Source organism: Myxocyprinus asiaticus, chromosome 1 (assembly GCF_019703515.2).
Source record: "Myxocyprinus asiaticus isolate MX2 ecotype Aquarium Trade chromosome 1, UBuf_Myxa_2, whole genome shotgun sequence".
NCBI lineage: Eukaryota > Metazoa > Chordata > Actinopteri > Cypriniformes > Catostomidae > Myxocyprinus > Myxocyprinus asiaticus.
The window spans coordinates 2113210-2133836 of NC_059344.1; the positions used below are offsets into that span (position 1 = coordinate 2113210).

A 20627-nucleotide genomic window follows, 5' to 3' on the forward strand; every position below is an offset into this window, starting at 1 on the left:
TAATTAATGTGTTCATGACATCAAGACTAGATTATTGTAAATTATTATTATTTGTAAATGTCCTGCAGGTCTAATAAACTAAACTTGGTTGGTTCAATAAATAAAGTTGGTTCAAAATGAAGCAGCGAGAGTGCTAACTAGAACCAAGAAATACAATCATATCAGCCCATTTTATCAGCGTTGCATTGGCTTCCTGTTAAGTTTTGTATTAAATTTTAAATTCCTGTTAATTACTTAGAAAGCTTTGAATGGTCTAGCTCCAAAGTACCTTCTGTCACGCTATAATCCATCGTGCTTATTACGATCGCAAAACTCCGGCCTGTTAACAATACAGAGAATATCAAAATCCACAAAAGGTGATCATTTTCATATTTCTTGTAAACTATGGAACAGTCTTCCTAGCAGTGTTCGGAACTCAGACACACTAACTCAGTTTAAGTCTAGACTAAAGACATATCTATTCAGCCAGGTATACACCTAATTTATCCCTCAATTCATAGCTATGCTGCCTTAGTTAGGTCTGCAAGAATCAAAAACACTTCTCTTACTCTTTAACCCTGCGTTAAATTGAATGGCATCTATGCTAATTTTATCCTATCATACTAAGAGATGAACTGATGCAAACTCAAAGACATGGGATTCTCATGAGCCACTATCTGAAGCATGGGCTGCCTTAAGCTTCCAGCCAGACTGCGATGCTCCTCACTGATTGATAACTATATCAATTTGGTCAAAGAAGGGACAACCCTCTCTTAAACTTCATCTGCCAAAATCAAAGGACAATGCGTGTGTGTGTATTTCCTCAGATTATTTGGGGTGACTTCAAGGAAATTAACACTAAAACTTCTAGTTCATATAAAATCATTGTTTAATCATTGACCCACAACACTTAGTTTACCAATTTGAACCACTAATAGTTCTAAACATAACTAATATTGACATTCATTTTCTGTTATAGCATAATTTCATGTACAGCTGCTTTAAAACAATGTTTGTTTGTTTGTTTTCACTGTTGTGAAAAGCACTATACAAATACAATTGACTTGACTTGAAATTAAACTATACACTTATTATGGTCCGTTTCTCACCCAAAGCAATCTTAAGGCTTGGACTTGGAATATAGTGAACAAGTTGTATGGAACACTTCTGTGATGCTTTTATGGTGCTTTTGCATGTCTTGTTAAGCTTAAAGCATTAATCCCTATTCATTGCACATGCAAGGAAAAGAGCAGTAGAGCAATGAGATTTACCTTTCACCTGAAGCTTCTCCTGCAATTGTTTTGCCAGATAGTTCATCTTCATTTTTTCCAAGATGATCAGAGTGAGTTGAGCGGCACCATCTGTACGATAATAATCAATCATGCACTCCACAACTTCACATCTTGATTTCTTCTCCAGTCGACCTTTAGCGATTTTGAAGTCTTCTACACCTTTAGTCAAATGCCATGTAAAAGTTTTCATCTCCTGAGATTCCAGTTCATCCAAGTGCTCAAGGAGAATTTCACTTACAGTTCTGTTCCCTACAGCTAATGACAAAATGACATCAGATGACATGCCAAAATCTGAGTGACTGATCTACCGAACACTCGCTCGCTCTCTCTCTCTCAGGTCCAATCTGACAAACCTTTAATCTAAAATACACTATTTTCTTCAATTTAATTGAAAATCTTACCACTAGAGCTTTGAGTTTCTCTGCTTCCACCTGCAAAAACATTCAACACAAACTAAAATAAAATGTATAGCATTATACAAGATCTAATACTTATACTCTACTAGGGCTGTCAAATTAAAATTAGAATTTCGAATATTCGTTGAATTTATGAAAAAAAAAAAAATGCACATTCAAATGCTAAAACTGAGTAAGAGTGGTGGTGGCATAGTGGGCTAAAGCACATAACTGGTTCGATCCCCACAGCCACCACCATTGTGTCCTTGAGAAAGACACTTAACTCCAGCTTGCTCCGGGGGGTTCTGTCCCAGTAGGTCGCTTTGGATAAAAGCATCTGCCAAATGCATAAATGTAAAACTGTGCATTTGAATTTTGGATGTGTGCCAAGCACTGAGGACTTCAGACCGATATCATTCTTGCACTAAAAATGGTTAGACACAGTGCAACAAATACAGTTTAACAAAAAGCAGGTGTCTCGAGATGCTTTAATTATTTTTAATTAGAGACAGCATCCAAACAGCGCTCCTGCATGACACTCCATTGTCTAGTGCGTTTACATAGAAAAAACAAATGGATAGTTGCAAAAGCATTCAGTGTGAACAGCCGCTTACAGTTGGTGGAGGTACTTGGCCATTGCGTCTTGCTCTCTTATAAGCATTTCTCGGATTAAGCAATGAGTTGTTTAAATGCTTTGTTAGGAAAGATGTTCAACTTGGAAATGTGTGTCTCGAGATCCTTGCATTCGGTTCTACAGGTGCTGGTCATAATTAGAATATCATCAAAAAGTTGATTTATTTCACTAATTCCGTTCAAAAAGTGAAACTTGTATATTATATTCATTCATTACACACAGACCGATATATTTTAAAAGTATATTTCTTTTAATTTTGATAATTATAACTGACAACTAAGGAAAATCCCAAATTCAGTATCTCAGAAGATTAGAATATTGTGAAAAGGTTCAATATTGAAGACACCTGGTGCCACACTCTAATCAGCTAATTAACTCAACACCTGCAAATGCCTTTAAATGGTCTCTCAGTCTAGTTCTGTACGCTACACAATCATGGGGAAGACTGCTGACTTGACAGTTGTCCAAAAGACGACCATTGACACGTTGCACAAGCAGGGCAAGACACAAAAGGTCATTGCAAAAGAGGCTGGCTGTTCACAGAGCTCTGTGTCCAAGCACATTAATAGAGAGGCAAAGGGAAGGAAAAGATGTGGTAGAAAAAAAGTGTACAAGCAACAGGGATAACCGCACCCTGGAGAGGATTGTGAAACAAAACCCATTCAAAAATGTGGGGGAGAACCACTATGCACAGACGTATGCAAGACATGGGTTTCAGCTGTCGCATTCCTTGTGTCAAGCCACTCTTGAACAACAGACAGCGTCTGAAGCGTCTCGCCTGGGCTAAAGACAAAAAGGACTGGACTGCTGCTGAGTGGTCCAAAGTTATGTTCTCTGATGAAAGTAAATTTTGCATTTCCTTTGGAAATCAGGGTCCCAGAGTCTGGAGGAAGAGAGGAGAGGCACACAATCCACGTTGCTTGAGGTCCAGTGTAAAGTTTCCACAGTCAGTGATGGTTTGGGGTGTTTTCTGAGGTCCAAGGTCAACGCAGCCGTATACCAGGAAGTTTTAGAGCACTTCATGCTTCCTGCTGCTGACCAACTTTATGGAGATGCAGATTTCATTTTCCAACAGGACTTGGCACCTGCACACAGTGCCAAAGCAACCAGTATCTGGTTTAAGGACCATGGTATCCCTGTTCTTAATTGGCCAGCAAACTCGCCTGACCTTAACCCCATAGAAAATCTATGGGGTATTGTGAAGAGGAAGATGCGATATGCCAGACCCAACAATGCAGAAGAGATGAAGGCCACTATCAGAGCAACCTGGGCTCTCATAACACCTGAGCAGTGCCACAGACTGATCGACTCCATGCCACGCCGCATTGCTGCAGTAATTCAGGCAAAAGGAGCCCCAACTAAGCATTGAATGCTGTACATGTTCATACTTTTCAGTTGGCCAAGATTTCTAAAAATCCTTTCTTTGTATTGGTCTTAAGTAATATTCTAATTTTCTGAGATACTGAATTTGGGATTTTCCTTAGTTGTCAGTTATAATCATCAAAATTAAAAGAAATAAACATTTGAAATATATCAGTCTGTGTGTAATGAATGAATATAATATACAAGTTTCACTTTTTGAATGGAATTAGTGAAATAAATCAACTTTTTGATGATATTCTAATTATATGACCAGCACCTGTATTCTGTTGTGTTCCATCTGATTGAACAGCCCCTGGCCTGGGCTCATAGTCTGAGTCGCTTCACGACCTAGTTCAGCTGAATAACACTGCTATTTGGGAGTATTGCTGCCCTACATACAACTGTAATGATTAAAAAGCAATGTGGCATTCCGCTGTTATTATGAAGCTTGAGGCTGGGGTACTATATATACTGTGGCATCAGTGCAATGTAATGCCATGCGTACTGTCTATTGAAGCGTCTACCCCCCTCATTTTACTTTTGACATAACATTTGAAAATATGGACCAACTAAAATGTATTTATTTTATGCACATTAGTGGAATGCTCTTTTTTAACTGCCAGAAATGTTTTTTTTTGTTTGTTTTTTTTTTTGCAATAATATAACACTTTGCCGTATTATGTATTTAATGAAACAACAATTTAAAAATCAGCTGACTTAATTTTGAATATTATTCGAATTTTGACAATATTTCATGTACAAATTTGAATTTAGTTTCTCTGCTCAACTGACAGCCCTATACTCTACTGACTGTACCTTAGGAATATACACCCAATACACATTGTTTTTGATTCTTCAAAATATTTCAATATTCAAAATATGTATTGCTAAAATGCATCTGCACAATCTATTGTGAAACTTTTAGCATTTTAAAGTCACTGTACCCACTGTGGAGGTCATCTGATGGTAATCACCTGAAATGATGAAGATAGGACAATACTTGAACAATTTAAATGTCATAATATAAATCATCTGTAGAATATTAGTGAAGTAACAGTACACTTGTGTTACGTATTTATGGGCAGCATAGTGTGAGAATATACATATCAGTTAAACATAAAAGCAACCTGCAAGTTGTAAATGCTTTGGCATTAACAAGAACAATGACAATCACAATTTAATGTAAGAAACACATTTCTGATGATCATGAAAGCTAAGGAAAGTATTGTCATGCTCAAAAAAGACCTGAAAATCAAATGAAAATGAACTCCTTTGATGTGGAGTGTTATTCATTGGTGTTCTATTGCTATTTGTGACCTATTATAACTTCTGCATTACTAAATTCACATTTAGCAGCCAATGTGTTATTTTAAGGCTTATGTATGCATGTGTAATTATATATAATTCACACACACACACACACACACACACACACACACACACACACACACAGGGTGTGAATTACATGATAATGGGGTGTTGATGTTGGTGTTTATGATTTAATGATACACTTTACGTTAAGGTTTCATATGTTAACGTATGCACATGTATGCATGTAACGTGTTACATTCCAATAACAATGAAAATTATTAATTTTTTATTTTAAAACTGTATTAATGTATATAGAAATTGACAAACCATGAATAAGAATGGTGTAAAAATATTGTTCATTTTTCTTGATAATTAATTGTGTAATGTTAATGTACACACATACTTATTGTAACGAGTTACCAATATATAATTTTATTAATATTAAATATATTAATCAAACAATACTTCCATGGATAGACTACCTAAATGTAAATATCTTCATGCACTTTTTCTACTCCTAATCTAACTTTTCTTCACTAAATAGTAAAACACATCCCTCTTTGTTCTCTTTCTCTGGCTCTTGTTGTCTTCACTGGTGATTGAAATGTCAGTACAAAAGGAAGGATTTATTTATTTGTTGCAAATATCACTCCATGTTTCTATAATTCACTATCATTATAGGGCTTAACTAAACTTTTTCTTGGTTCAAACAGTGCATTTGTGAGTAGGGTTGTTTCTTACAACACTACCAACAGGATATTTAAAACAGAAAAATGAGTCGATTTTATTTATTCATTATTCTTAATAATGTTATTCTGTATAACGTGAGGGCATGTATCTTATTTTCATTTTAAATAAAATGCTACAGTTTTGTTTCTTTTTCTTTCTACAGGCCAATGATGATGAGAAAACGTGCCTGCAGCCTATTGTTGCTATAGTAACGAACGCAACTTCCAAGCGTGTCTGACTGACAGATAAAATGCAAGCTTTTATTTCAGCTTTGTTGTTAGATCTGTGGTTATTTTTCATTATTTCAGCAGACAGCCTGCTTCATGTATTCGAATCATCAGAATTAAGTTACAGAGGGTAAACTTTATCATCCAACTGAACTGTACACAATCATTTTACACACATTCACTCTGTCCATGTGCTATATAAATGTGCATACTTGAACGAGCGTTTTTTGTCAATGTCAATGGTATGGCCCATTTTAGGGGTGACCCAGTTTAAAATTTAAAATCAAGCAGAGCTATAGAAATGTACATATTTACAATTAAAGCGAGTCCAACCTACTGGCTATGACAATCACCATGATGACGTGAATACATGTGGGGAATCATCATGGTGATTATGTCATACAGCCTGAAGGTTGGATGGGGAACCATGAGAAACCATGATCAGTGTCGCAGAAACTGAACACTTCAGCTTTAAGACTCGTGGATATGGATAAAACTGGAACTGGATCTCTAACATTGAACCTTGATAAGCCACACAGCATCATTCTTATGAACTTTTATCTCAATTCTGCTTATTTACTTCTGCTCCATGAAGTTGCACTCTAGGTGAGTAGCGATTATGTGGTTTGGATATGAAGTTATATATAAATCAGTATGTGTTTTCAAATTTTGGCTAATGGGTCTTTCTATAAAATCGGTGCCTTTTGTGTCCTCAAAAAAATATGCATTATTAAAACTTCAACAACAGATAAACTCTCCATTTTAAAATATAATGATAACTCTGTCTTTCCCCATCAATATGTAAATATAAAATATATATATATATATATGTGTAAATATAAAATATAATATATATATATATATATTTTTTTTTTTTTTTAAACAAAAAAGTATTTTACAATTTACTAGATTTTTTTAACTTGCAAATATGTCACTGATTAATGCAACTGTGTAACAGGGTTGACAATTTTCAAAACATTAAGAACCAATGATGAGTTTAAATCATACAGCCCGAGATAACACTGTATCATCATCATTATCATTAAAAAAAACAAAAGGTGCTCTATTTACCTTTTTTTATGCCTTGTGTGTTTGAATTATCAACTGTATCCTAAAGGATAAAAAAGTACACTTCAATTAAATTGTTACGTACTATTATTTATTAATAATTTTAATAGTATCTAATATTTAAAGAGTACATATTTAATTAATATCTGAATTGGATTTGTATTGAATTATATAATTATAAAATATTTAATTATATTTGATATTAACAATTAAATTTTAATACATAAATTAATAACTATGCAGTATTATTTTCGTCTGAAGTCCTGTGATTTGAGGTTATACATATTAAACATTATATACCTGTTCAGGTGGAGGACCAGTGACACAGGGCAAAACCTGAGGATGTACTACTGAAGATGAAGAATGTAAAATACCATGAAAACATTTCTTAATCATACAGCCCAAGATGACACAGTATCATGTCACAAATTCATAAATTATCATCATCATCATCAATAAAAAAAGAAAAAAAGTGCTCTATTTACCTTTTTTTCTGCCTTGTGTGTTTGGATTATCAACTGTATCCTAAAGGATAAATAAAAAAAGTACACTTCAATTAAATTGTTATATACCATTATTTATTAATATTATTTTAATAGTATCTAATATTTAAAAAGAATAATTTTTTTCAAAGTATAAAAAATAGGATCCAAATATATACATATACATATATATATATATATATGTATATATATATATTCTGTGTACGGTACGTCAACTATTTCTTGCATATTGGCATTTGATCTCAATGTTTATATTAAGATTTAGCAAGAATTAGAAATCAAGTAAATACCAGTTGTTTGAGAACGTCATGAACCGCAACATTCACTCCACGTTTGTGCATGTCGAAGACCTTTTCAGTCACATGAACGCAATCTAAGAACAGCAAACACAGGACAAAGAGATGAACATTCTGTACATAGAAAGAACAAATTGTGAGATTTACAGTAAGTGCAACTATTCAAAATATTTGAACAGCATTAATATCTTAGAACAGGGGTTTTCAAAGACAGCACCAATGATGATCAACACACTTAAATTCAGTCTGACAGACTCAATCGGCAATGCACCATACACTAGTGCATGATGAAAGGATATAAATATTTCTATTTAATATCATTAATATGAAACTCTATTTTGCATCACATGAGCCTCTCTGTATCAGTCTCTGTGTGAAACTGCACTTGTCACAAGCACATGAAAACACATCAACCAGATATTATGTTTAACTCATAATAATGGTCATGATTTTGTTCCACATATTTTCAGATTTTCTATGTATGTGTCGCCTCATAAGTTCTGGAAAATCTTGTATGCGTCCTAGATAAACTTGTTCAGCTAAGTTTTCCAGAAGATAAGAGATCTTAGTTGAAGATTTAAATGTCATTTGATTTGCTCATGTCTCTTATATCATCAGCGAGCATCAGAATATCATTCTTATAATACAAATTTCTAGTTTTGTGCCAGAACGAAGGAAATCCACGTGTCGATTCCATTGTTGTGTCCCATATTATTATTTTTTCAGGTTTCAAATTAGCTCCAGTTTGCAACAGCGATTGGTGGTTCCTAAAGGTGCGCTTTATAAAATCCCTGCACTGTCTCTCAGGTGGAAGCTATCACGACTCTCCGCCATCCACCAGACCAAACCCAGAGTGTTTTTCTCTGCTATGTTAGTTCTGAGAGCAGTACCTTATAAGCAGCTTGTGATTTAATGCTTGAAACCATGACTAGTGTTCTGCCTTTAAAGCAGTCAGGTTTGTAGTGGTGACCTGACTGTTTAGTTGGATTTAGTTTACTAGTAGGAAGGCAAGATTTTCTGTATTTTTATTTTTCCAGGTTATTTATTTCTCTTTACTTTATTAGATTGTTTTGTTTGTTATTTTAAGCCAGGGGTCATCCTGAAGTCCTTTTCCCTGCTGCTTTTCAAAAATCTGTTCATAATAAATTATTGTTGAATATTGAAATTATTGTAGTGTCTGCTAATACTTGGTCTGATGGCTGAGCGGGAGTCATTCTCTTTACTTTTGTTGCATCCTACCCCTCGGGGACGTAACTATTCCTTTAATGCACTCTAGAATGACCTCTGAATGATGGTCTCTGGTTGGGTTTTTGAGTCCAGCATGCCGTCATGAGTTGAACTATATCATCCAGCCCTTCTGCCTTGCTGTGATCGATTAATGTCAGATCAGGCCTGTCACCCAGAGGGATACGAAAGCGCACCATACTCGAGTGAGCATCTATAAGACACAGAGAGAGAGATTAGAATAAAAACAGTAGCGTAGACCCGAGTGTGCGTGTAGCTCAAATGTGCTTACCAGCATATGGCTCCTCTCCAGTGATGATGGACCACAACAACACACCATAACTGAAGAGAACGAGACACAAATCAAAATCAACTTAAATGCATATGCAGTGTGTGTGTGTGTGGGGGGGGGGGGGGGGTATATACCACATCTACATTTACACAGACTTTGAGGCAGTATAAATACACAAAGAAATCTTGTTTAAAAGGAGTCATGGCATGCTCTTTTTTTATTGTATTTTTTTATTATAGTTTTATCTTCCCTGCGGTCCCTTTTATTTTCACCCAAACAGTCATAATTTTGTAATATGATAGTTTTTCAACCTGTCTCTGGCCCTCTGTCTGCATCATTAGATTTTCAGCTCTCTAGCCCACTGTTATGATTAGCTAACATTGTGCAGCACCTCAAAAACAGCCATATACTGTATATTTGAAACTCAATCGGAAGACAATGAACCAACAGCTCCACAAAATTGTAAAACAAAATTTCAGGGTTTACATATAACGCACATCCAAAACATTGCATCTGAATGTATCAAACTGTTTACTCAATCACAGCAGAACCATAAACTTTAAATATCAAACAGCCATGACATATGAAACTTTGTCAATGAAACTGGTTACATACGGTTTTGCAGTCAGGTCCATTTTTTTATTTTTTTTTTAAACTGCCCCATCCTTCATTAACAGTTCCTTTGCAAAGCTTGAATCATTGTGTGACTGGTTCACAAGCAATCCACACTGATATGAGCCAAAAATATTTTACATGACAACTGTACCCCTGGTTCCCTGAAAAGATGGAACGAGACGCTGCGTCAGTTTTCTGATGCTGCAGGGAATATCCACAGGAGAGATGATCTCTGAATCCCTTTAGAATCATGGCATTTCAATTGGCAGATAACACTTAACTCCACCCCTTACATGCAATGACATAAATGATATACAGTGGCGCACAGCGCTGAAATGACCAGAATTTGACTGAAGGGGATAGAGTGATCTCTCAGCTCTTTAAAGTGAGAAATCAGTAGCATGACCTGATGGTATACATTCCCCAAAGTGTCAGCAAACTGACACAGCATCTCATTTCCTCCTTTCAGGGATCCAGGGTTACAATCATAACCGTACCGTTCCCTTTCAAGTCGGTCACTACGGCGCTGCGTCAGTTTGCTGACACTTTCGATAATCTATACCTCACGCCATACTACTGATCCAAATGCCTACAAGCCAATAGGGTAGTTCATATTGTCAATAGAAAGGGGGATGACAAAATGACAGTTTAAGGTGGATATGTGGTCGTGACATCTCTTTTCCTCTCTGAATGTAAAGACTGCTACAGACACTGACGCTTTGAAGAATCCAGGGTAGTACAACACTGCAAATTACGTCAGTTCACTTTAGTGAAGAGAATGCCGAGTGGTACATGACCCTCAGTGAGCTTTATGCCACTCGCCAGAAGGGTAGTGCAATATTTTATAGATTAACCTTCAATAGTGGCAGATGGCACAGCCCTAAGACCATTAGTAAAATATGAATGCACTGGCAGTGAACAGAGGAGGGTTAACCCTCCTGCGCAGTAAGCATCTAGGAAGAGAGGGAGGAAAAATCCAAGTTGTAGAACCTGTCAATGGTGTTAGGGGAAGCACAACCTGCAGCTAAGCAAATTTCCTTTAGGGACATGCCATCAGCCCATGCACAAGAGGCGGCCATGCCTCTGGTGGAGTGAGATTTAACACCATTGGGGCACTACATGCCTTGCGAGTAGGAGTGGGTGATATGACCAAAATTCTATATCACGGTATGGAGTAATTTTATATCACAGTAACGGCATATATCACTGTGGTGGTGGGGGTGTGGTTGAACTTGTGAATAGAGAGGGAGATCAGAAGATGAGAACGGTAAGGACCAATGAGGCAGAGAGAGAGTTACACATTGAGACAACTATTACAGGATAATTTGCTACAGGCTCAAGAACATCAGACCAGGCTGTATAACAGGGGAGCTCGGCTATGGGAATTTACACAGGGAGATAAAGTCCTTGTATTACTACCCACATCAAGCTCTAAATTAATCGCAAAATGGCAAGGTCCCTTTGAGGTCACACGGCGAGTCGGGGAAGTCGATTATGAGGTTAAACGCACGGATAGGGGTGGAGTGCGTCAGATTTACCACCTCATCCTCTTAAAACCATGGAGGGAGGTGGTCCCCATGGCTTTGGCAACGGTGGTACAAGAGAGAGAAGAGCTCAGGCCGGAGGTGAACTTAAAAGCCAATGGCGGCACCCCAGTCACTTGCGGAGACCACCTCTCACCGTCGCAAATCACGGATGTGGCCCGGTTGCAAAGAGAATTCTCGAACATGTTCTCACCCCTTCCCGGTCGTACGAACCTCAAAACACCATATCGAAACAAACCCAGGGGTAGTGGTATGCAGTCGTCCCTACTGATTACCTGAGCACAAAAAAAGTGGTTCGAGAAGAATTAAAGGCTATGCTCGAAATGGGGGTAATAGAAGAATCCCACAGTGACTGGGCCAGCCCAGTGGTGCTGGTTCCCGAAGAGCGATGGCACGGTCCAGTTCTGTGTGGATTATAGAAAAGTCAATGCGATGTCTAAATTTGACGTGTATCCAATGCCTTGTATTGATGAACTGCTCGATCGGTTGGGCATGGCTTGCTTTTATTCAACACTGGATTTAACGAAGGGTTATTGTCAGATCGCCTTAACACCAATGTCCCATGAGAAAACTGCCTTACCCACACAATTTGGCTTACACCAATTCGTGACCCTTCCGTTCGGTTTGTTTGGAGCCCCGACTACGTTTCAGTGCCTTATGGACAGAGTCCTCAGACCGCAATCTGCATACACCGCTGCCTATCTGGATGACATCATTATATACAGCAATGATTGGCAGAGGCATATGCAGCATCTGGGGGCGGTTCTGAGGTTGCTGCAATGGGCAGGACTCACAGCAAACCCCAAGAAGTGTGCAATTGGATGGGTGGAGGTATGGTATCTGGAGTTCCACTTGGGTCACAGGCAGGTGCGCCCCCAAATTGATAAGACTGCATCAATTGATGAGACTGGCCATCAAGTGGGCAGTCCTAACCCTTCGGTACTACCTCCTGGGACAAGCCGTCACCCTCTGTACGGACCATGCCCCACTCCAGTAGCACAGATCACCCATTGGTATCTGGCTCTTCAGTCTTTTAAGTTCGAGGTGGTCCACAGACCAGGGGCGAAGATGGCTGTTGAAGACTCTTCTTCTCAACCCCCCACCAAAAAAAGGGGGGGGGGGGTACTGGGCAGGCCAGATGACTCCCTGGACTGAGTCGGGCAATGGGGGTATGTGGTGGTGGGGGTGTGGTTGAGCGCCAGCTTGTGAATGGAGAGCGATATCAGGAGATGAGAATGGTAAGGATCATCACCTGGCAATGATTGTCTCTAACAGGTGTTTGTCATTGCAGTGAGAGTGGAGACAGGATTTAAGAGCAAGTTGGACACCAGTGAGGCAGAGAGTTACGAGACACAAGCCGAAAAGACTGTACTGAACTGTGTCTGCTGAAAAGCGTGATTTTGGAATTTAAAATAAACATACCATTTGAGTTGGATTCGCTGTCACCCGCTTCCTCCTTTACCCTAAATGTGAACATTGTTAGAATCGCTATATAGATTTAAATTTTTTGAAAATCAACAAAGTGGTTCGAGAAGGTCTCCTAAGCAACCAAATTGGCCCAGTTGCTAGGGAGGGTAGAGTCACATGAGATAAACTCTTCATGGTCACTATAATGTGTGGTTCTTGCTCTCGGTGTTGTGCGTGGCGAGTTGTGCGTGGATGCCGCGGAGAATAGCATGAAGCCTCCACACGCACTCAACAAGCCATGTGATAAGATGCGTGGATTGACGTCTCGGACGCGGAAGCAACTGAGATTCGTCCTCTGCCACCCAGATTGAGGAGAGTCACTACGCCACCACGAGAACTTAGAGCATTGGGAATTGGGCATTCCAAATTGGACTGAAAAGGGGAGAAAGAAAAAAAAATATTTATTAAATAACCATGTGATGGTGGGGGATACAAGCAAATATACACACACAGTATTATATAGCAATATTCTTGGATGTTTTACCGATAACAATATATATGACATTATAGCCTACACATTTTGATGGAACGTGATTAAAAATGTCTAAAAAAAAAAAAAGTTCCTTTTTTTATTTAAAACTATGTCCAAAGTAGCCTAATGGTAGACCTGTAGACAAGTCCATTGCAATAATATTTGATCTATTTTATCTACTCAGCATCATTATTCAATCCAAGCAAACAATTAGGCTCATCTCTGGTTGAAAATAAGTGTTTGCTTTGATTCTGTTACAAACCACTCCATCGCGTATCTATTTATTTATTTTTATTAAGCCTTACAAGACTGGAAACCTTTTTGGCAACTATAAAGATATGTATATGCACTGCTGACAAACATGATTTAAATCATTCCTGAGGTAACTGACTATGATCACTTCTCTCTCTCCCAGTGTTTGCAGACAGATGCCATTAGGATGCTTGATGTGTCAGCAACAGTCTAGCAGCAGTGGAGCTTTATAGTAGAGGGTCAGTTCCACACAGCCGTTGGCAATCTTCCGTGAGAAGGGATAATTCCTTAAAAAAAAAAATTACAGATTCTGTACCAGTCAGCACGGTCATGCTTTGTCTTCTCCTCTTTCTTTTTTCCTCTTCTGACTCCCAAATTGGTATGTCAGACATCCACTTCATGATGCCAGCATCCAGCTCTTACTTGAATTTGATTGTAGCTAAAGGGATAGGGGCCGCTTGGGGGGGTTTCAAAATGTAATTCTAGTCTACTAAGCATTGCCAATCATTGGTTTCAAGTGTTGGTGCTGTGAACTACTATAATTTCTGCCTGCGTGGGGCCCCTCCTTTCTTGGGGCCCCAAGTAGCTCCACCACTGAGTGCAATGGCATCAACGATTGAGTGGAAAAAGTGTTTGTTTGGAAACAAATCAAAATCAAATCACTTTGTCACACAGCCATATACACAAGTGCAATGGTGTGTGAAATTCTTGGGTGCAGTTCCGATCAACATAGCAGTCGTGACAGTGATGAGACATATACCAATTTACAATAACATCAAATTAACATAGCACAATTTAAACATCTGATACACATAATTACGCTCAATATACAAATAATAACATACACTGTACAGTATACAATACGCACTATATAGATACACATTATTCAATAAAAATAAAAAAGTATATATAGTATATATAGAATGTACAGCATTGTACTGTATTGACATTCAGGCTGTCGGTTGATAGTCAGTTGTTAAGAGAGAATATTATAATAATAATAATAATAATATAATTTATGACAGTCCGGTGTGAGATATAAGAGTAAGGGTAATAAAAGTGCAGTGCTGATGTATTTTGATCGTGAGGGATCAAGAGCTCAGAAGTCTGATTGCTTGAGGGAAGAAGCTACACTATATTGCCAAAAGTATTCGCTCATCTGCCTTTAGACGCATATGAATTTAAGTGACATCCCATTCTTAATCCATAGGGTTTAATATGACGTCGGCCCACCCTTGGCAGCTATAACAGCTTCAACTCTTCTGGGAAGGCTTTCCACAAGGTTTAGGAGTGTGTTTCTGGGAATTTTTGACCATTCTTCCAGAAGCGCATTTGTGAGGTCAGACACTGATGTTGGACGAGAAGGCCTGGCTCGCAGTCTTCGCTCTAATTCATCCCAAAGGTGCTCTACCGGGTTGAGGTCAGGACTCTGTGCAGGCCAGTCAAGTTCTTCCACACCAAACTCGCTCATCCATGTCTTTATGGACCTTGCTTTGTGCACTGGTGTGTGCAGTCATGTTGGAACAGGAAGAGGCCATCCCCAAACTGTTCCCACAAAGTTGGGAGCATGGAATTGTCCAAAATCTCTTGGTATGCTGAAGCATTCAGAGTTCCTTTCACTGGAACTAAGGGGCCAAGCCCAGCTCCTGAAAAACAACCCCACACCATAATCCCCCCTCCACCAAACTTCACAGTTGGCACAATGCAGTCAGACAAGTACCGTTCTCCTGGCAACCACCAAACCCAGACTCGTCCATCAGATTGCCAGATGGAGAAGCGTGATTCGTCACTCCAGAGAACGCGTCTCCACTGCTCTAGAGTCCAGTGGCGGCGTGCTTTACACCACTGCATCCGATGCTTTGCATTGCACTTGGTGATGTATGGCTTGGATGCAGCTGTTCGGCCATGGAAACCCATTCCATGAAGCTCTCTACGCACTGTTCTTGAGCTAATCTGAAGGCCACATGAACTTTGGAGGTCTGTAGCGATCGACTCTGCAGAAAGTTGGCGACCTCTGCACACTATGCGCCTGAGCATCCGCTGACCCCGCTCTGTCATTTTACGTGGCCTTCAACTTCGTGGCTGAGTTGCAGTCATTCCCAAATCGCTTCCACTTTGTTATACCACTGACAGTTGACGGTGGAATATTTAGTAGCGAGGCAATTTCACGACTGGACTTGTTGCACAGGTGGCATCCTATCACAATACCACGCTGGAATTCACTGAGCTCCTGAGAACGGCCCATTCTTTCACAAATGTTTGTAGAAGCAGTCTGCATGCCTAGGTGCTTCATTTTATACACCTGTGGCCATGGAAGTGATTGGAACACCTGAATTCAATTATTTGGATGGGTGAGTGAATACTTTTGGCAATATAGTGTATCATGGAGTCGGCTGGTGCGGGTCCTGATGCTGCGATACCGCCTACCTGATGGTAGCAGCCCATGGCTCGGATGGCTGGAGTCTCTGATGACCCTCCGAGCTTTTTTCACACACCGCCTTGTATATATTTCCTGGAGGGAGGGAAGCTCACCTCCGATGATGTGTCTGGCAGTTCGCACCACCCTTTGCAGTGCTTTGCGGTTGTGGGCGGTGCTATTGCCGTACCAGGCGGAGATGCAGCCAGTCAGGATGCTCTCTACAGTGCAGGTGTAGAACCGTGTGAGGATGTGGCAGTTCATTCCAAACTTCCTCAGCCGTCTCAGGAAGAAGAGGCGCCGATGAGCCTTCTTCACAACAACTTCAATGTGGATGGACCATGTGAGTTCCTCAGTGATGTGGACACCCAGGAACTTGAAGCTGCTGACTCTCTCCACTGGTGCTCCATTGATGGTGATGGGACGGTGTTCTCTGTCTTTTCTTCTGAAGTCCACCACAAGCTCCTTTGTCTTACTGACGTTGAGGGAGAGGTTGTGCTCCTGCCACCAGTGTGTCAGAGTGTGCACCTCCTCTCTGTAGGCTGTTTCATCATTGTCAGTGATCAGACCTACCACCGTCATGTCATCAGCAAACTTAATGATGGTATTAGAGCTATGTGTTGCCACACAGTCATGTGTGTACAAGGAATACAGGAGTGGGCTGAGAACACAGCCCTGTGGGGCTCCAGTGTTGAGGGTCAGTGATGAGGAGATGGTGCTGCCTATTCTAACCACCTGGCGTCTGCTTGACAGGAAGTCCAGGATCCAGCTGCACAGCGAGCTGTTTAAGCCCAGAGCCCGGAGTTTCTCATCTAGCTTGGAGGGCACTATGGTGTTGAATGCTGAGCTGTAGTCTACAAACAGCATTCTCACATAAGTGTTCTTTTTTCCAGGTGGGAGAGAGCAGTGTGTATTGTAGATGCAATGGCATCATCAGTGGAGCGGTTGTTGCGGTAAGCAAACTGCAGCGGGTCAAGAGAGGGGGGCAGCACAGAGCAGATGTAATCTCTGATTAGTCTCTCAAAGCATTTGCTGATGATGGGAGACCAATCAGAGATTACATCTGCTCTGTGCTGCCTCTCTCTTGACCCACAAAACAGCAAAACCTTTTGTTTGGCCTCCAAAATGGACAGAGTCGATCGGCCTCATTTTACTTGCACGGTCAACGCATGTATGCAGTGCCCTTACAGGACTGAGCATGTGCAGCTTTTGTGCCCATCTGACAAACTGAGGAGGAGAAAATGCTTATAACAATGATCTGAGACCTGAAAGGAATGGTCAAAACCTTGGGCACATAACCTTTCCAAGGTTTGAGAACAGCTTTTGACAAGCCTAAGCAAGAGTCATTGATTTGTAGGTGCTACTGGTTGTTTAAATCAGTTTTACTATCAGAAATAATCAATAATTAATTGTTATTAATTATGGAATAATCAAATAGCTAAATAGTAATTAAATAGAATTTAATTCATTAAACTCTATTCTCGGGGCACCACTCTTTGAAAAGAGAAAAATGATAGCAAGTTACTGACTGAGTCTCAGAATAAAATCTACCCTGTAGGTTAAGTATCTTAATTGTTAATCAAAATAATCAAAGGGGAAACCTAGTTCAATTATTTTGATACACAAATCCAACAGTAATCTAGTTAGTTAGTTTCTAATACCAACAACATAGTAGTTCTTCACGTGGCAGAGGTTGGCTTCAACACAACATTCAAACAAAAACAAACAAGAGTACTTATAATATAACAAGATTTATTATACACAAGCAGTAGTGAACACAGCCAATACGATCCGAATATAATCCAGTTAAAATCAATGATATCCTAAGCTAACAGTGGAGCTATATGCTAGTGTGTGTGTCCCGGTGTGGTAACCAAGGAATCAAAATGGAGGATCAGGTTCAAAAATGGAGGGTTAAATCCAAAATGGAGCTAATACCACGTGCGGGTGGAAATGAGCGGACACACTAAGAGACTGACGGAACAGGCGGGAGAATTTGGCGGCCAGCCAGTGAACACAGCCAATACTATCTGAATATAATCCAAAAATAAAATCAATGATATCCTAAGATAACAGTGGTTCTATATGATAGTGTGTGTGTCCAGGTGTGGTAAAGGAATAAAAAAATAAATAAAAATAAAATGGAGGATCAGTTTCAGAATGGAGGGTTAAGTCCAAAATGGAGCTGATCCCATGTGCGAATGGAAATGAACGGACACAAAGGAACTGACGAAACAGGCGGGAGAATTTGGTTCACCAGCCTGAGTCGAACACGAACTGAGGCGCCGCTCACTCAATGAATATCAATGAGAGAGAGAGAGAGAGCGCGCGCGAGCGGGAGCAAGGAAGAATGCATGCAGTTTAGTTAAGGGTAACTGCTCGTAACAGCGGGACTGAATTACTAGTTCAAATCACTCAACAAAACAAACGTAACCCCAAAAGAAACAAACAAATATCCCCACTTGAAACAGCGAGTAGAGTTTAACATACAAATATATATATCCAAAACATCAGCATTTAGAGTCAAAAATACGATTTAGATTCACAAGAGAAGTCACAGTTTCTAAACTAAATCTGCCCAGATATCAAGCCTTACTTGGGAAATCCTGTGTGATTTCAGTAGGTTTGTCCGTTGGAATTCCTGTTGCATTGAGCGGTCAGGAGAAACGGTCTGGATGGTTCCTTGTCTTACGCTCGTCAGCGGAAAGACGCATCTCTGCTTTATTCTTCGGATCCAGCGGTGGGGAAGAATGCAGATAGTCAACGTTGAATGAAAAAGAGGGAGAAGGGAAACTGGTCACCTTTCCGTTTTTCAAAATAAATTCACTGTTGCTTTACAGTGAAACTGAACCGGTTGATATGAGTATACAATAAGACTTGAACAAAGCTAAGTTAATCTTACTCTACCGTGGCCAAATGGCGAGGTTAGAAAAACATGGTCTTTGTTCTCAGTCCAAACGGAGGGAAAACTCCTTCAGTACGTGCACAGTACAGATGTCCCTTTAGAGCCAGGCAGAGCTTAGCACAGAGCGCGAAATTCATCTGTCTGCGGGTTTTGTTGACGTCATCGGTCGTAGGCCACTCGACCAATGGCGTTTAAGCCTGGGTCCATGGGCGGGACTTCGCATCCAGTTGTGAATTTGAAGGACCTTGGGAAACTGAGTTCAATGTTTCTCCTTTTGACCATAGAACAAAGGGCCATGCGGTCTCTGCTGCCATTTTAAGTGGGCCAAGGCCCTACAGATTGATAAGGCCTGTAGGTCCCTGATGCATTTAACTGAAGCCAAAGTGAGTTAGCAGCACAGTCTTTAGAGAGAGAACACGCAAACTTATTGTATCCAGTGCCTCGAACGGGGGACTCCTAAGCGCATTTAGCATAAGTGGCAAGTCCCAAACAGGAACAGTGACGGGTCAAGGAGGCATAAGCTGCTTTGCACAACACAAACTTAATGACCAAGGGGCGCTTGCCTACTGACGAACTACCCAGGGGGTCATGTCTAGTCGCTATGGCTGTGACACACACCTTGAGTGTAGATGGGGTGTGACCTGTATCTAAATGCTCTTACTGAGAGTGAAGTATTTTTTGGGTCCTCCACTTGAGAGTAACACCAGTCAACAAAAACTCACCATTTCAACCTTTGTGTCAGGAGAACACCATTTAGGGGCAGACATGAAGCTTCCACAACTTTGGACGTGGATGCCAGATTGTGCTTCTCGTTTGCGAGAGCATTTTCCTCCTCAGTGGAATTTTCCACGGGTTGGGGTCCAACAGTTCTACTGGCTCCGGAAACCAGGGGCGGTTGGGCCATTCCAGCGCAACTAACAGCATGGTTTCTTTGTCTTCCCACACTTTGCACAATACTTTAAGCAAGTGAATGGCAGGGAACACATACTTGCATTTAACTGGCCATTTGTGAAGTAGGGCACCAAAGCCCAAAGGAGCATGAGTCATGCAGTACTAAATGCGACAATGTGTCGTCTCCACGGAGGTGAACTGGAGTCTGGTCTACTTTGGCTTCCCCAATGTACTCATTCCCCTTGTATCACTTTCTGACACAAAAGCAGATCTGCACCAGAGTTAAGGTGACCAGGGACGTGCATCGCATGCACTGACAGAAAATGCCTCTCGCACCAAAGGAGAAGCTGGCGCAGCAGGTTTAACATCGAACATGACCAAACTCCCCCTGGTGTTTTATGCATGCCACAACAGTGGGTTGTTGGAATGGATCAGGATGTGAAAGCCTTGCATGACTGACCAGAAAGCTTTCAGCGCTGGGAAGATTGCAATCAGCTCCAAGCAATTTATGTACCATTCAATCTGCACACCTTTCCAGGTGCCAAATGCTGGACTCCCCTTGCACATACATCCCCAGCCTGTGTTGGATGCGTCCATTGTGACAACTTTGTGTCTGGCCACTTGGCAGAGCACCACACCCTTCTGAATAAACACAGGCATTTTACACGTCGTTAGCCGCAACAGCCATGAGCCCCAGAGCCTGCTGATAAAGCTTAAGTGGGAATGCCCTGCCCAGATTGAAAGCAGTCAAGC

At 40.4% G+C, this 20627-nt stretch overlaps 1 protein-coding gene across 10 annotated transcripts in view; it reads right to left on the reverse strand.

The window, feature by feature from the left end:
* LOC127441691 (receptor-interacting serine/threonine-protein kinase 3-like) overlaps positions 1-20627 on the reverse strand; it is a 49965-nt gene that overhangs the window by 7001 nt on the left and 22337 nt on the right. For 7 of the 10 annotated variants that reach the window (XR_007897407.1, XR_007897408.1, XM_051699358.1 and 4 more), the window contains exons 4-12: positions 9313-9362; positions 9079-9234; positions 7791-7873; positions 7483-7522; positions 7298-7347; positions 7001-7040; positions 4607-4636; positions 1673-1702; positions 1251-1526 (exon numbers count right to left, since the gene is read on the reverse strand). Coding sequence is in view for 8 of the 10 variants with exons in the window: in XM_051699358.1 (XP_051555318.1) it covers positions 1251-1526; positions 1673-1702; positions 4607-4636; positions 7001-7040; positions 7298-7347; positions 7483-7522; positions 7791-7873; positions 9079-9234; positions 9313-9362 (755 nt within the window). In the remaining 2 variants the exon portion in view is untranslated. The remainder of the gene's footprint in view (positions 1-1250; positions 1527-1672; positions 1703-4606; positions 4637-7000; positions 7041-7297; positions 7348-7482; positions 7523-7790; positions 7874-9078; positions 9235-9312; positions 9363-20627) is intronic. The other 3 variants (XM_051699357.1, XM_051699360.1, XM_051699359.1) reach the window with 3 other exon arrangements.